Source organism: Papio anubis, chromosome X, assembly GCF_008728515.1.
Source record: "Papio anubis isolate 15944 chromosome X, Panubis1.0, whole genome shotgun sequence".
NCBI lineage: Eukaryota > Metazoa > Chordata > Mammalia > Primates > Cercopithecidae > Papio > Papio anubis.
This window is the reverse complement of record NC_044996.1, coordinates 2,447,526-2,460,650: the sequence shown is the minus strand read 5'-3', so window position 1 is coordinate 2,460,650 and position 13,125 is coordinate 2,447,526. Positions and strand designations below refer to the sequence as shown.

General features: G+C 48.5%; 1 protein-coding gene across 6 annotated transcripts in view; it reads left to right on the top strand.

The window, feature by feature from the left end:
* The window catches only part of ZNF185 (zinc finger protein 185 with LIM domain), a 72,488-nt gene extending 59,583 nt beyond the window's left edge, over positions 1-12,905 (top strand). For all 6 annotated transcript variants that reach the window (XM_021932804.1, XM_021932802.1, XM_021932803.1 and 3 more), the window contains 6 exons: positions 3,362-3,472; positions 4,898-4,978; positions 6,616-6,687; positions 8,827-8,929; positions 9,856-9,954; positions 10,692-12,905. In XM_021932804.1, the coding sequence (XP_021788496.1) occupies positions 3,362-3,472; positions 4,898-4,978; positions 6,616-6,687; positions 8,827-8,929; positions 9,856-9,954 (466 nt within the window). In that variant the 3' untranslated portion in view covers positions 10,692-12,905. The remainder of the gene's footprint in view (positions 1-3,361; positions 3,473-4,897; positions 4,979-6,615; positions 6,688-8,826; positions 8,930-9,855; positions 9,955-10,691) is intronic.
* Positions 12,906-13,125: the final 220 nt, after the last annotated feature.

Sequence of the window (13,125 nt, the reverse complement as noted above, 5' to 3'; positions counted from 1 at the left end):
ACTAGAGAACAGACAGCACTAGACGCTTGTGCTTTTCTGTGAGCAGCTCAGGTCTCCCAAAGTGGTAGTTTCCTGGCTTCTGGCCTTTGTCTAGCAGTGTGGGTCCACTCCAAATTATGACGTTTGTGGTAGCTGTAAGAACTTTCGCAATTTTGAAATCCTAGGTGACTTGTAGCATATTTTTTCACATTTGAAAATAATTGAGTTTTGAAAATGTTTTTACAGGCAATCTAGTATCAGATTTTATACATCCTGAAACATTCTGTCAATTCCCATTTCCAAAAATCCATGGAAAGCTGGAGTTGTTGGACTGGAAACAGTGTGGTCTCAGGAAGGGCTTCACAGCCATCGCAACATGGGCAGGGCCTAGAGGGCAGGAGAGGATGCCATGATTTGATGACATTTTACCCAATCCTGCCAGGTGAACTTCATCTTCTTCTCTATGACAGAATTTTCTGGCTCTCACATCCAGCTTTGGTCACTAGGAACCTACCTGTTGGCTCTTGCACTGGCAGGACATGTGGTAGAGGCTTCCAGTCTGAGGCAGGACTGGCTGCATTCTCAAGATGTCCTTATTTCTGGTGTTTTGTGGCTATTGTCCTGTCCACTTAACTGATTTTGACCAACTGCCTTGCTGTGACCTCTGTCCTGTCTCTGTCTCTCAGTTCCAGGTCATTCCCTTGACCAGCTTCCAGTCTTTCCTAATCTTATCCCTGCCAATGAAGTATTTTGGCTCTGCCTTCACTCTCCTGCCATGATCCATCGCTTTGATAGGGTGGCTTCGGGAACAGGGTAAGGAGAGGGCTGTGCTAGCTTCATCTTGCCGAGGAACTCAGTAAAGAAAATGTTTGCTGACCTCTTGCATTCCTCAGCTTGGCTCTGGTCTCTCAAACCTAATACATGGGATGCATGCCAGCAGTCAGCCTCAGTTTCCCTCTGGTCCTTTTCTCTGTGAGTCCTTCCTTTATCACTGCCTGGAGCTGCAGTTGATGATGGTGAAAGAAGGTGTACATGTCTGTTGAGAGCTCCCTTTGTTCCCCAGATATTTTTTTCCCAAAGTGGCCATGAGTTCAGGAATAATCAGGAGCCATGGGCCGCCAGCTAGAGATGCTGCATACTAAGAGCCTCCCATGAGCAGCCATGTACACAGTGAACACGATGGCTAAGGCCCCATGCAGCCGCTCTCAGAGAGCACACGGTCTGCTAAGGAATAAGCACGATCGTAATAATCGTTAGCACCCGCTGTGTGCTGACAATGTGCAGGCACTGTTCTCCATGCCTTATGTGGACTCACTCATTTAATTCTCACACCAACTCTAGGAAGGAGGTGCTTTTATTATGGAGAAACTGAGGCAGATGGAGGTTAAGTAATTTGCCGGCAGTTTTGCAGCCAGGAAGTGGCCTAACGGAGATTAGAATCCAGAGAGAGCTCAGGGCCTATACTGTTCATCGCTATGGCATCCATACTGCCCCTCCGTTTGTTATAAGCCCAGAAAGGAAAGAAACCAGGTGCTCTGATGAAGAGGGGTTAGGGCAGGGTGTGGTAGCAAGGATGGTTAGGGAAAGCTTTTCTATCGAGGAGGAGACAGTTCAGCTGAGACCTGAAACATCTGGAGGAGCCTGCCTTCCAAAGAACCTGGGGAGAGGCATCGTGTACAAAGAAGATAGAGAGGAGGGCCTGAACGATGAGCCCTGTGCTTGGAGGGTACAGGGTGAGGTGAGCGAGGGACAGGAGCTGGGCCCTGTAGTGTCTTGTAGGTGAGGGAGAGGAGGCTATTGGGAGGGCTCCTATTGCTCACGTTGCAGTCCTGGGGGGATGCCCAGGGGATTTTTTTTTTTTTTTAAGAGGTGATGTTTCACTGTGTTACCCAGGTTGTTTTTGAACTCCTAGCCTCAAGTGATCTTCCTGCCTCAGCTTCCCTAGTAGCTCCTTCAGTTCTGCTGTCCCCTTCAGTATTCTGCTGACATGGATCACAGGATACCAGACACCTGGTAGTTGTTCAGTCAGTAGGAGGTCTTCCTTCCTTTCTCTTAGAATCGATCCTTTTCTCACTCTTCGGCTCTGCATTTTATGCCCCATGTGTCTTTTCAGATTTTTGTGGGGTATCCTCTCCTATCTGGTCCACCTCCTCCAGTCTCTATGGTATATTTCTTTGTCATAGGGTGAAGCAGGAACAGGCACAGGATGATTGGGTACACTGGGGTGAGGTAGGAGGGAAGGCCCTCAGGAAGGGCTTCCCAGAGGAGGAGGTGATGTTGTCTGCAAAGGCATATGAGAGCTTGGCAAGTCCCGGGGAACTGCAGGCTGGTCTGTATGGCTTGAGCTTGGGTGGCAAGTGATAGTTTGAGACTATGAGGCAAAAAAGCTAGGCAGATGCTAGATCATGATTGTTCTTCCCTTTGCCTACTCTTCAACTAGTTGTAATCTTGGGCATTACATTCTCTGGCAAGGGGACAATACCCCATAGCCTGGGCCAGATGCAGGCAGCCATATCTGGAGTATGATCTGAGCCGCAGCATGTTGGAGAAAACCAGAATCAGCCCAGGGCAGTGTGCACCCATAGTGCTGGCCTCAGGCCATTGGAGGGTGGGCAGACTTAAGTTGGAAGGTGCAAACAAGTGGTCAATGGTGCTGCCCAACACCATGCCCTGAACTGCAGTAGACAGCTATGGCAGCTTTGGTAATGAGGCTCATAGCCTGGAGGCAGGCAGAGTGAGAGCCAGTATGGGCTTGGCCAGAGAAAAGCTCTTTTGGGCTGCTGAGGAGGTTGGATTCCAGGCCAAGGGCCGTATCTGGCAGCTGAAGTGTGGAGGTTCAGAAAAACTTCCACACCGGTCAGTCTCCCGCCTCTGCTGGGAATGAGGTGCATCTGACTTTCCTCCTCAATGATGCCTACTTTCATTTGGTCCTCTGCCCCTTGGCCTTGTGTTCTCTAGAGAGTTCCCTGCAGGGTGGCAAAAGGAGCTGATCCTAGTAAGGGACTGTCCCATCCAGTGAGGAGGTGAGCTGGGCTGTGTCTTCCCCTTCTGCGCCCTCCTGACTGTCACATCCCTGGGAGCCCCATGATTCTACTCTAACTGAGTGAGTCACAGAGGCCAAGGCCCTTGGCTGCAGTCAGGAGTTCTGCGTGGACACTGGAAGATTGGGGTCTTGCTACCGACTCACAATGTGACCTGGGACATGTCTCAACTTGCCTAGCCTGGGTTTGCTTGTCTGTAAAGTGAGGAGAAGTTCCATTTGTTGGTCTCGGAGGAACCTTCAAGAGCAGGGCTCAAGGGTTAGGCTCAGAAAAGTCTGTTTGACCCTGGAAGGTGTTAGCTCTCAGGTTGACATGCCCACCCCTCCCTTTATTTCTTTCAGGGTGAGGAGCCCCTCAAGCTGCATGGTCACCGTTACTGTCACTGCCACTTCTGAGCAGCCTCACATTTCTATTCCAGCCCCCACAAGTGAATTGGACTCCAGCTCTACCACGTAAGAAGGGCTATCTAGCAACCTGGGAGATGTTCCTCTGCCACTTCCTCCTTGGCAGTAAAGGACTTGGCTTTTGTTCCATGTTGCTTCCCCTTTAGTGCCTTCCCCAATTTCCAGCAGGCCGTTAGCCAAGGGGCCACACAGGACAGTGTTAGTCCCGTAATATAAACTCCCATCTACAGGCCTAGACGTTCCCACACCTCCTTTTTCCTATCTCTGTAAGAGGCTGCAGTGGTACTTCCTAGTGTGCTAGTGGATGTGGCTCTGCCATCCATGATTCCTTGCTGATGTCCCTGTGGAACATGCCCGGGAAGCCAGCTCAAGTCTGTGAAGGCCAGGCGTGTGAGGAATACCTGAGGCTGGGTAATTTATAAAGAAAAGAGGTTGAATTGGCTCACAGTTTGGCAGGCTGCACAAGCATGGCACCAGCAACTGCTTGGCTTCTGGTGAAGGCCTCAGGAAGCTTCTAATCATGGTGGAAGCTGAAGTGGGAGCAGGACCATCACATGGCACGAGCAGGAACAAGAGTGAGGAAGGGGAGGGCCCGGACTTTGAAACAACCAGATCTTGTGTCAACTAACTGAATGAGAACTCACTTTTCACTAAGGGGATGGTGCCAGCTGTTCATACGGGATCCCCCCATGATCCCGTCACCTCCCTCCAAGCCCCATCTTCAACACTGGGAATCACATTTCAACATGAGGTTTGTCTGTCTCTCTCACATGCCCACTGCTTCACCGGCATTCCTGGCCACCTGTCAGGGTGCAGGAAGGGATGTCACTGCAGGAAGGCTGCTCAGTGAGGTGTGTGTGTTGGGGGTGGGAGGGGGGCATATCCAAGGGGGCCTCTGCAGACATCAGGTCAGCAAGCTGGAGTGTGCAGCATGGAAATGGGGGCAAATTTGGGGCCATGCTGAGCCCAGCATGATGCAGACCTTGTTTCCAGTCATGCAGACACCAGTCCAGGATGAGGCAACCTCTAGGCCTCTGGACCCTAGGAGTGAGAATGGAGAGGTTAGATGTGAGGTGGAAATTGCGCAGTAGCTGAGTACCTTCTGAGAGGTGCTGAGTACCTTCTGAGAGGTGCTGAGTGGTAAAGACTGACAGTGTAGGATTAAAGCTTGGAGGATATCTTGGTTGTGGGTAGAGGGGAAAGATGACACAGCCCTAAAGTAGGAGTGGAAAGCCCACAGGACTGAAGTGTAGAAGTATAGAAGCCTGGGGAGAACAAGAGATGCGCATGGCCTGGGATTGTAGCCCGAGTCCACAGCAGTGCCACTGCCTTTATCCTGGGCCTTCCCATAAGCTGTTTCACTTCCTTCAAACCAGGCTGGGTCTCCCCAGCCCTGAACCACTCCTGTGGACCAGGCCTGGTTCCCTGGAATCTTCTGGTGTACCTCTGACTTCTGCTGTGCTCCTTCTACAGCAAAGGGATTCTCTTCGTGAAGGAGTACGTGAATGCTAGTGAAGTGTCTTCTGGGAAGCCAGTATCTGCACGCTATAGCAGGTAAGAGCAGGTCCCAAACCCTTCCATGTCGGCCTTCTCCTGCCGGCTCCCATATTCTCATCCCTGCATTTCCGGTTCCTTGTCCAGGGCTTGGCTCAGAGTAGCTTCTGGGTAATTGTTGAGTGGATGAGTGATGTAGTTGCTCTGTGATGGGATTGATGCATTTTCAGGCATTCTACTTAACTGGGCACCTTTGGGTTCTCCCTTCTGGTGAATTCATCCTGTACACCATTTTCACTGCCATTTTGTTCTGTTTGTCTTTGTTATTTTATTTTGTAGAATGCTGAGAGCACCCCTCTTGACAGAGCTGGCAGAGCCCTGGGGACAAACTAGCCCATCCTATTTCCTTTCAGATTGCAGAGCTCTTCTCTTCTGCCCCCATGTTCTTTTCTGTCATGCCAGGCTGCCTCATTTGAACACACATGTGACTGCAGTTCCTGATACATGTGTGACTTTGCTTTTTAATTAATTAATTAATTATGATTAATTTTTTTGAGATGGAGTCTTGCTCTGTTGCCCAGGCTGGAGTGCAGTGGCACCATCTCAGCTCACTGCAACCTCTGCCTCCTGGGTTCAAGTAATTCTCCTGTCTCAGCCTCCCTAGTAGCTGGGATTACAGGCACCCACCACAATGCCCAGCCAATTTTTGTATTTTAGTAGAGATGGGGTTTCACCGTGTTGGCCAGGCTGGTCTTGAATTCCTGACCTCAAGCAATCCATCTGCTGCGGCCTCCCCTTTTCATTGATCATCTTTTCATTTTCTTGCTTCGTGATGCCATGTGGAGGGGGTACTTCCATGTCACCTCAGTGTATTGCCGCCTACCACACTGAGATGAAGTCCCTTGGAATGTTTCTTATGACATGTCATCCCACTGGAGGATTTTAGTAACAGAGAGGAGCATCCTGGCCTTATTTCAGGATTGGGCCTCTGGGGCTTCTGGACTGGCTTTCATTGGTGCTATGGAATGATGAGCATGGCTGTGGGGGTCAAGTTCAAGCCCCAGCTGAGGCCCCCCTGTTAGGATCATTTTGGACAAGATGTTCAACCTCTCTGAGCTTTGGTTTGACCATCTGTAGGCCCTTAGGGTGGTTTTTCTCAACAGCTTATTGAGTTATAATTCACCTTTTAAAGTGTACAGTCCTGAGGTTTTGGTACATTCACAGAGTTATGCAAACATCACTATCCAATTCTAGAACACCTTTGTCACCCCGAAAAGAAACCCCAAACCCATCTGCACCCCCTAATTCTGCCCCATAACTCAAGTATAGGTATTATACCAGAATGATCCCTTCTTTTTTCTCATTCCCAGTATCTGATTTCTACTGAGTGGGCTCCTGGTGACTGTCACATTATATTATAGGCGGGGAGGAAAGCTCTGCTCTTTTCCCACTGGTCAGTGGTGTTCTCTTGGCGTATACAACCTCAGGAATCCTAGCCACCCAGCCCCGATCATCTCCCTCATTGTGAAAGGTCTCCTTTGCCCCCCCATAGAAGGGCCCTATGGCACCAAGTGATGGATGACGACTGGCATCGTAGTTATGTCTCAGCTTGTGGCCAAAGGTTAATTAGAAAATGAACTATGATAGTGATTTGGCTCTCATCTCTGCCCTCCTCTCCCCCATCACACTCCCTGCAGTGTCAGCAGCATTGAGGACTCATTCGCCATGGAGAAGAAGCCTCCATGCGGCAGCACTCCATACTCTGAGAGGTATGTTGACTTCCTTAGCATGGAGCTTGCACTTCTACAGAGGAGAAACAGGGAAGGGAGAGTTCCTGCTGAGCCTGTTTGCTTTTATCTTCTGCTTTGCAGCCTCCAATCCATTTGCAGAAAGGCGAAGGACACTACCAAAGGGTGGTGCTTCCCTTTTTGGGATATCACACTTATGACAACTAAAGCCTTTGAATTGAGCTGAGACTAGAGGGTAGATACCAACGGTGACTGAGATGGGAAGTGGTGGTGTCTGACAGCCCAGAGGACTCATGTCAGCAGGAGGGGCCCTTCAGATTAGAACCTAATCAATCACTTAATTAACTTACAAATCTGGCCAGAAGTAAAAATAAAATAACTACAAAAGAGAGGAGTGGGCAGAGAATGAGGAAAAATGGGCTGCTGGCATCAAGAAACCAGAAAGACACACAGAGCTAAGAATGCACAGTGCTATGGAGCCACGAAATTGAAAGCAGGGACAGAAAACACCTCGTTCAGCAGTTTTGAAAGCTGTCACTAGATGATGGCACAGTCACCAGACCATCTTAATAACAAAGAGATCTTGTGTTAAAATTCTTGGATTGAGGAGAAGAGAGTCTCAGAGATTGAGTTCACTCAGGCTGCTATGAAGAAAATAGATCTGGTAGAATAAGTAGCCTTCAGTCCACAGTGAGCGAATATGGCAGACCCAGGACTAAACTCCAGGGCCCTGACTCCTCCCAGGTTAGGGATGTTTCTACTCTGCCATCTGGCTTCTCATTGATAGGCAGATCTAAATTCCTGTGGATGACATTCAGAGGCGAAAGCTAAATTGGGGAGGAAAAGGAAGGAAATAAGAGAGTTAAGATAAAAAGAATCCTACCGGGCCCCAAGGGCAAACATATAGGAGCAGGCAAGCATATGGGGCCAGGGAATCTCCTCCCCTATAGCTGAAGAAGCAGCTGGTTCTGAGTAGCTACAGATTACTTGGTGAGACACATCAGCAGATGAAGTCTTAGCAGAGAAGGACGGGTTGGTCAGAAACCTGAGAGTTAACCACCTACATAGGGGCAAATGGAATGAGGCTTCCACTTCTAATGGAGTGACAAATCAGATACTCTAGGGACCCCCCCCTTTCCATTGCACAACTACTAAATCCAGAATCAGACATTACTGATCCATCGCTAGGCTTGGAGGAAGGAAGGGGACTCTCTAGGGACAGTCTCAGTCACTTGCACACATGCATATGCACAGACACACATGCACACACACAAAGAACAGCTGTGAGCTGGTGCTACTGGTGGTGAAAGAAGCAGGAGGAACAGGGCTGCACTGAGGGCAAGGGTTGCCAGCAGCACTGCTGTCCAGAGTGAACCCTGGGCCAGCAGCAGGATGGTGGGCCACACTCAAGCTGCCCGTGGCACTTCTGGGTCCTCCGACAGAGCTAACATGGATCTAGATTGGTAATGTCTCCCCGCCCCTGGGCTCCTGTCAGAAGCAGACCCAAATCTCTGGAAGAAAGTACCCTGAATTTTGGCCTGTGGCATCAGATCAAGCAGTCACTTTCAGAAAGTCCAGTGTGAGGAAGAAAAGCAGAGGTGACTCTCAGAAACAGGCATCCTGGAACTGGAAAGATGCTCAACCCTGGAGTCAGTGTCTAGAACTTGAGCACTGGATCTGAGTAGGCTGTATAGACAGAGCACGGAGAGTGGATCCAGGAGTATAGGCGGGGGCAGGGCTCAGCTGGCCCAGGCATGAAGAAAAGGGCCATCAAGACAGGGGGCCAGGCAGGGCACACAATGACATGTCTCCTGTAGCAGAAGGCACTGGTCTTCCTGCTCTAGAAGGTAGCAGGCCCCAGTGGATATTCTAAGCAGAAGGTCGGGGGAGGCAAACTGTCTGGAATAAGCGTCACATCAGGACACCTACAGGAGACATTGTCATTGTGAGCTGGAAAAAGATACATGACTAGTTTTTAGAAATAATGCAGAGGTCTGCAGCAGGCTGAGAACTGATCTGCACACCACAGAAAACAATGGCAGCCTGGAGATCCTGACAGCAAACCTGGGCCTGGCTGCACCAAACCAGAAGGTCTGGCTGTGTCACATCAGAGGTCTGTACACCAGCCTGACCACCGGGTTATTGTTCTTCATCTCACAGGACAACTGGAGGGATCTGTACTTACTGCAACCATGAGATCCGAGACTGTCCAAAGATTACCCTAGAACATCTTGGCATCTGCTGCCATGAATATTGCTTTAAGGTAAGAAAGAGGTGGAAGACACCTTGAGCTAGGCAGTAACGTCCTGATCATGTGCTGCTAAGGACGTTTTGTAGAGTGCAAGAGTGTTACAGGTTCAGAGAATACAGAGAAGGCTTGATCTCCATATACAATTGCAGATAGTCACAGAGGCTTTGCACACCTGGGAGCTGAATGAGCTTCCAAGTCTAAGAAAGTAGATGAATGTTGGTGATTCTGCATACTTAGTACTGTAGGGGAGACAAAAGTGGTCTTTTCAGGAAAGACTATTCCTGGCAGAGGGCCAGCAAGTGCAAAGGCCCTGGGGCAGAAGCACTAGAGTGTTCTAGCTTTCATGGGAGAATGGCATGAGTGACAGGGTGGCTAGATCATGTAGGCCTTGGCGGGCACAGAGTTTGAATTTTATTCTGAATGCCATTGGGGTCCCCATTCTCTATGATGTATGGCACTTTGTAACCCCAGGTTGTTGGTTCCAGTCCATTTAGGGGGTCACCTCTAGGTGCACTGAAAAAAGCAACCCTCTCCTTTGCCTTGACAGAATGTTAGGCAGTCTTCTCTCCTCCCCACAGGGCCTGAACTTTGCTTGCTCCTGGCTAAGTAAGTGCTAAAATGCAGAACATGCCCCGCTTCGCAGCTTCTCCTGGGAATCGGCTGACTGCAGGGAAACACATTTCTGGTCAAATCATGCCAAATAGGTTCCCCTTTGCTTGCCCACTGGCCCTTGAAAGTAGCTGAGCTTCTAGCTCTACTTACTACTCCCTCCCTCCTTTTTCTGTGTTATTTTGTGATGTTTGCAAGTCCTGAGGTCCAGGATGTGCCATAGGCTCACAGCATCTGCTCACCCACCTTGTTCAGGCATCTCCTTCCCACTTCACTCATTCCTCTTGCTTTGCTTTGTGTGTTGACCTCCAGCTTGCTTTTTCTTTCAGTGTGGGATTTGCAGTAAACCGATGGGCGATCTCCTGGATCAGATCTTCATTCACCGTGACACCATTCACTGTGGGAAATGCTATGAGAAGCTCTTCTAGGTGGGTGCTGGCACTGCAAAGGACAAGGGGCCAAGAGACTCATTAAGGAGTAGAGATGTGCCCCAGTCTCTCCTGGAGTCAGCCTCAGACACAGCTATCTTTCTTGGCTCTCCCTTATGTTTGGGGGCCCTATGTCTTCATGTCCCTATGCCTTGTGATATTTTGAGATCTTAGGTGGCATGGACAAAGGCCCTCTATGAGGACACTTCCAAATCACACCTTCCATCCAGCACCTGAGCCAAGCCCTCTAGCTGCCCTGGGATGCTCGCTGGGCCGCTGCTGTTAGCCCCATTTTGCAACAAGGAAATAAAGATGTAGAAAGGGAGGGGACCTGGAGAAACCAAGGTAGAATCAGGACCTCACCCCAGGTCTTTGGATTCTTGTCCAGGGCTCTCAGTTCACTGTTGCTTGCATAGCTTCAGATCAGTACTGCATAGCCACGGTGCTCAGTGAAGCAAGCCTCTGGGTCACATTATGAGAACTGCCTGAAGACGTGTGTTTGCATGCTCATAGCCAGTGGAATTTATCACAGTGTCTGAGCACAGAGCAGAATATATCCCTTGAAGGCAGTCGGGATCAATAGCAAACAGGCTTTCCACTAGCTCCATGCTGATGGTCTTCTCTCCAGAAGACACCTTGAGCTAGGTGGTAACTCCTGATCACTGGAGCAGTCACCCACCCTGAGGGCCTCTGGCTGATGTGTTTCTAGTCTCATGGCTACTTCTGTTTTCTTTTAGCCCCCCCCGATCCCTGGGCTGATCAGAAGCTGATGACTCTGGACAAGTTTGGCTGTCCCCAGTTTTGCCCCAAGTTGCTGTCTTCCCTTCCCTCACCTCCTCCCACCCTGTTTGATTTCTTCATGCTTTTGCCCTTCTTAAGTTGAAGTTGCATACATCCAATATCGTATCTTAATGATGCTATGGTAATTGCTTGTGTGTATAGCTTCTCATAGCTTAGAAAGCACTTTACATCCATGATCTCATTTCAGGCTCAACCAAACAGGATCAAACAAGAATTCCATCTTGGCTTCCCTAAGACAGATTAGCTTTCTAATGAGTTTAGGTGGGCGGAAGTGTAGGGTTCAGTGTGTCCTGACTCCCTTGAGGCTTATGATGGGCCAAGTTGAAGACTGTTGATGATCCCTGATGGGTAAATTGCAGACATTGAATGCTAGGGATTGGTATAGGCTAGTGTTTAGCTTGTCTATTTGCCATATCTATTTTTTTTTAAATTTCTATACACTTGTAAAAGTAGTTAGTTGCTTTTGATTGACTTATATAGCAGTTTTTCATTTTGTCTTCCACCTACCTTTCACTATATTTGAGTGTTCCCTTACAGGTATGTTGGCATGTGTTGGAAAATTTACACAATTAGGTTTAAATTCAGTAGGATATGATTTTAAGATGCTACTGATCAAAGTGATATCTGTGTCTGTTGGAATCTTGATAGTTGATTAATTTGCCCTCAATTCTGCTCCCTGAACTTTACACATAAATCTTCCCAAGTGGGTGTTAGGGTGTGTAGATCCCAGCAGGATTAAGGAGGGGGAAAAGCAACTAACATTTCTTGAGCCTGTACCGCATACCAGGCACTGTCACAAAGTGATGGCATTAATCCCCATGATAATCCTGTGAAGGCGATATTCTCATCCCATCTTAGAGATGAGGATATTGGAACTCGGAGAGGTGGCCATTGCATTGTGCAGAACTCTACAGAGCCTGTGCTCTTCCCAGAGCAGCAGCCACAAAAGCAAGCATTGATTTTGTGCTCAGTGTGTGCCAAGCACTGTGCAGAGGGTACATAGTTCCTGCCAGGTTAACACCCTCCCTTCAGGCCTCCTGAAGACATAGGCTTGCAAAGAGCAGAAGGTGTGAAATCATACTCTTCCTCTGGGCATCCTGGATCCCTGAATTATCCCCACCTCTCAAGAAGTACTTCAAGGGTCAAGCTGCCCCTTTCCCTCCCCTCCACCCATGAAAATGCCTCTAAACTGAGATGCTTTCAGCTGAGAACAGATTTGACTCATAGACATTACCAAAGAGGAGCTTGTGAATCCAGGAAAAGCTCCAGGGGGCTAGCTTATCTGAGCAGAGAGCTTTCAGTGACCCATTTTCCTGTCTAGACTCTGCCTCAAGCTAGTGGCAACTGCTGGGGCCCCAGGTACTTGGGACATGGAAACTCGTTGGATGGCTGGGCAGATGCAAGCCTGTTCATGCAGTCAGCCAACCCTCTGCTCAGGTTCAGCTGGACTCTGCCATCTGTGGGCCCAGCATCACTCTGTAAGTTCCTTGAAAGGAAGAACAACCTTAGAGTATTTCTGATATAAAATGAGGGCCTGTTCTCTTGATTTAATTATAAAATGTCTACGTCTTTCTCCAGTTTCTAAGCCTTATGCACACTGGCTTGTGGACTTGTTCTTCCTGCCAAATGATCAGAGAGAAACATTCCATTTATTTGTATCAGATTTCCTCTGGAGGGCGTGTACCCACACTAAATAGCAACTGCTCTTCCTCAACTGTAGTCCCCAACATCAGACTTGGCACGTGGTGGACACTAACACACAGTTACTAAATGAATGAGTGAAGGGAAGAAAAGTCACCCCGTTGGTGAGAGGTGCTATCCCTGAGTCTCAGTGCAGGCCCAGTGGATGAAAGGCAAGATAAAGAGGCCCAAGATAGGCTGGCTTCCCCCATTCAAGGTATAGTCTGCCTTTAAGGGAGTTTTAGAACCAACATGGAAGATATGCAAAGAAATCTTGCAAGAGCATTATTGACTTAGACCCAAAACAGCCTCTCTCATGTCTAAAAAGGCACAGCATTTTGCAAATCTGAGGAAGAGGGATGGTTGCATTACATTTTTGCTTCTTTTTAATTGCTTAGTGTTTCTAATCATACTTAATCCGTATTAATGTGCACAATTATAATAAATGGTAAGATATTACATGTGTCAAAGTTTTCTTTTTAAGTGTAATAACTTGGTGTATTCAGCTGTGTGATTTCTTTATTCCTATTTCCTGAAGCCATTCTCTGTACAAAAGTAAACAAGTACTTAATAGCAAGATCTGTACACTAGGCATGCGCAGGAACTGTGGAATTCTAGACTCATGAAATCTTAATGAAGAATATTGTATTGTGGCGGGGGCGGGGGGGCGTCTATCCTCCTCATCGTTAC